This window comes from Palaemon carinicauda, chromosome 29 (assembly GCF_036898095.1).
Source record: "Palaemon carinicauda isolate YSFRI2023 chromosome 29, ASM3689809v2, whole genome shotgun sequence".
Taxonomy (NCBI): Eukaryota; Metazoa; Arthropoda; class Malacostraca; order Decapoda; family Palaemonidae; genus Palaemon; species Palaemon carinicauda.
Window position 1 is genome coordinate 46,054,138 of NC_090753.1, and position 3,286 is coordinate 46,057,423.

At 45.8% G+C, this 3,286-nt stretch overlaps 1 protein-coding gene across 1 annotated transcript in view; it reads right to left on the reverse strand.

Annotated features, from left to right (window-relative positions):
* LOC137622553 (uncharacterized) overlaps positions 1-1,211 on the reverse strand; it is a 1,470-nt gene extending 259 nt beyond the window's left edge. Inside the window, exons 1-2 of the mRNA XM_068353156.1 lie at positions 675-1,211; positions 1-386 (exon numbers count right to left, since the gene is read on the reverse strand). The exon at positions 1-386 is cut by the window's left edge and continues 259 nt beyond it. Coding sequence (XP_068209257.1) covers positions 1-386; positions 675-1,211 — 923 coding nt within the window. The remainder of the gene's footprint in view (positions 387-674) is intronic.
* Positions 1,212-3,286: the final 2,075 nt, after the last annotated feature.

Sequence of the window (3,286 nt, forward strand, 5' to 3'; positions counted from 1 at the left end):
TATTTCACTCCGTTGTGGGAAATCACATCATATGAACGTGGCTCTTCCCGTCTTTGCTGAACTTTATCCGGTATCCAACACTTGTTGCTGTGGTCCATCATGCGGACATCTTGGCCTTCACTAAGTTCTGGGAGTTGTTTAGCGGATTTATTGTAATGCTCCCACCACTTGCATGTTCGTTCCCTCCGTGTGACTGGTTCTGAGCATATGGGCAGGTTGGATTTCATCTTCCTTCCGTAAAATAGTTCTGATGGCAATGGTTCTCCAGCCTCAATAGGTGTTGTTCTAAGGCATAAGAGGGCCATGGATGGGTCCTCATTGCTCTCCGCAGCCTTGGTCAGTGTCCGTTCGACGGTGCCTACGAATCTCTCAGCTTTCCCATTACTCTGTGGGTATCGCGGGCTGTTAGTTTGATGCTAAAACTCAAACTGTCTCACGAAGTCACAGAACTCCTATGAGCTGAATTGAGGTCCATTGTCACTGATAAGGGTGTTGGGAACCCCATGTTCTGCAAATATTGACTTGAGTTTCTGGATTATAGACTTCGATATGGTGTTTTTAAGGCATCTTATGAAGAAGAATTAACAGTAGTAGTCGATAACAAGTAGGTATTCCACCCCCTTGAGTTGAAATAAGTCACATGATATCTTGTCCCATGGATGGTCGCCTTCTACGTGTATCAAAGGTTCCTTCTGTTGAGCTATTTGGTTTCTTTGGCATGTATTACACTGTTTCACTAACGACTCAATATCATAATTTATTTTGGGCCAGTATACACATTCACGAGCTCGTAATCGGCACTTCTCGATGCCTTGGTGACCGGTGTGTATGCGCATTAGGATGTCAGACCTTAGACACCTTGGCACTATTATCCTAGACCCTTTTAGGATGATACCATCTACAACAGCTAACTTGTCTCTAAAGTTCCAGTAGGGCCACAGAATGACTGGACATTCCTTCTGTACTTCTGGACATCCTTCGTGGACCATATCCTTTAGTAGTTTCAGCTCACTATTCGTGGTTTTCGCTGACTTTATGGCTTCTGGCCTGTCCCACGATATGTTTCGTATGACATGGATGGTTACGTTTATATCCGGTATTTCCTGCCCTTGGACTGGCATCCTCGAGAGTGCGTCGGCTATGCATAACTCCTTGCCAGGCTTGTACCAAATATCGTATGAGTATGGTTGTATCCGTAGCAGCATGCGCATCAGTCTCAGTGGTGCCTGCGTGATGCCTTTCTTGGCAATGGATTCCAATGGCTTGTGGTCTGTCTCCACTATTACTGGGCGGCCGTACACATAGTGGTGAAACCTATTTAATCCGAATACCACCCCAAAGCATCTCCCTCTCTAAGTTACTGTAATTGCTCTCTGTCTGCGAAAGAATTTTGCTGGCATAGGCCACAGGTCGACCGTTCTGTAGGAGTGCAGCGCCGACACCTCTCATGCTAGCATTTGTTTGTATGGGGACCTCTTGCTTAGGGTCAAAATATGTGAGCGTCGCGCAGTTTTGGAGGTCATGTTTGATAGCATCGAATGCCTTTTTGTGTTCTGGGATCACACATACTCCACATTTTGTTTGACAAGGTCTCTCAGAGGGGCGGTCTTGGTTGCAAGGTTTAGGATGAACCTGGAGAGATAGTTCACTATGCCCAGGAAGGAATTCATTTCCTGTACGTTGCGAGGATGCTCCATGTTGACAATAGCTGTTATCTTGTCTGGATCCGACTCCAGACGCTGTGATGTTAGATAGTTTTCGACTAATTTTATCCTGTTTTGCCATACTCTGCATTTGTTGGGATTGAGACAGAGGCCAACTTCTTTTGTTCGCTCCATCACTTTACGCAGTCTCTGCTTGTGCTGTTCTTGTGTAGTTCCAAACACGACAATGTCATCGGCGATTGCGACTACTCCTTCTAGGCCCTAGAAGGTTTGGTCCACCTTCTTCTGGAACACGTCTTGTGTCGATACTAGGCCGAAGGGCAACCTGCGGAAACAGTAGCGACCGTATGGGGTGTTAAAGGTTGTCAGAAACTTGGATTCGTCATCGAGTTTAACATTCCAATACCCTGAACGTGCATCCAAGATGGTAAAGAATGCAGCCCTCTGTAGTTGGGGTAATACGTCATCAAGTGTTTGGGTGTAGTGGTGCGGTCTTTTTACCCACCTGTTTAGGTCTCTGGCGTCCAAATTCTAAGGTCTCCCAATGGTTTTGTGACATATACGATGTTGTTCAGCCAGTCGTTTGGCCTGTCAACTTTACGATTATGTCTAGGCCAATCATGTATTTGAGCTTCTGTTTAACAGCGTCCTTCAGTGACTAAGGCACACGTCTGGGAGGGTGTATCACCAGCTCGGCATTTGGTTGTACCTCGATATGATATTCACCAGGGAATAGTCCGATGCCGTCAAATAAAGTAGTATATTGTTTGATTATCTCCTCTGTTTCATCACTAAGTTCACTTGTTTCGATGCCAGCAACCTCGCATGTCTGTTGGCACCTGGAGCAGTGTGACTCCCTGCAATTGAGTGTTATTAAGCCAAAGCGTAGGCTGGACGACAGGCTTAGCATCGTTGTACAACTATCATCGGTAACGTAAAACTCACACGTCTTAGATCGTTGGTGACAGCACCGTGTGTTACAGACACCATATTGTTTGATCTTATGATTGCCATATGCTATCAGCGCTGGGGCTTGGTCTAAGTGATTTTGGCTACTGTTTTCTCCAATGTCATTAGGGAATAATAGTTTTTAAACACGTCATGGCATAACATTAACTTCCACGCCGCAGTCGGTTTTGCCTTTTACGGTGACCGGTTGGTCTCCAAACATTTTGATGTTGACGTGTGTTGGGGGTATTGTTGTTAATGCCGTGTATTTTAGCCTCATGTCATTCTAAGAGGAAACCATCATCTTTGGAGTCTGTTGAGTCTCCATCGTCATTTCCAGTCAACCCATCACTCTTTGGTGCCTGGCTGATGGGTTTGTCGTCGTTGGTTTATTTGCATTCTCTCCTGCCTCATCACGCTTTTTCTTGAAGCACACGTTTCTCTAGTGTCCTTTACCCTTACAGTAATGACACTCACTGTCTGAGGCTGGGCAACGAGCGCCCTTCTTGTGCTGTATTCCGCAGTTGAGGCATCCAGACGATCCTGTTTGTTTTGCTCGGTGTCAGTCTTGTGTTTTTGTGATAGCATGTATTGGCCTCTGGCGTTCAATATCGGATAGTTGTTTCCGCGTGCCTTCATACGCTCTGGCGATTTTTATTTCCTCTCCTAGGGTC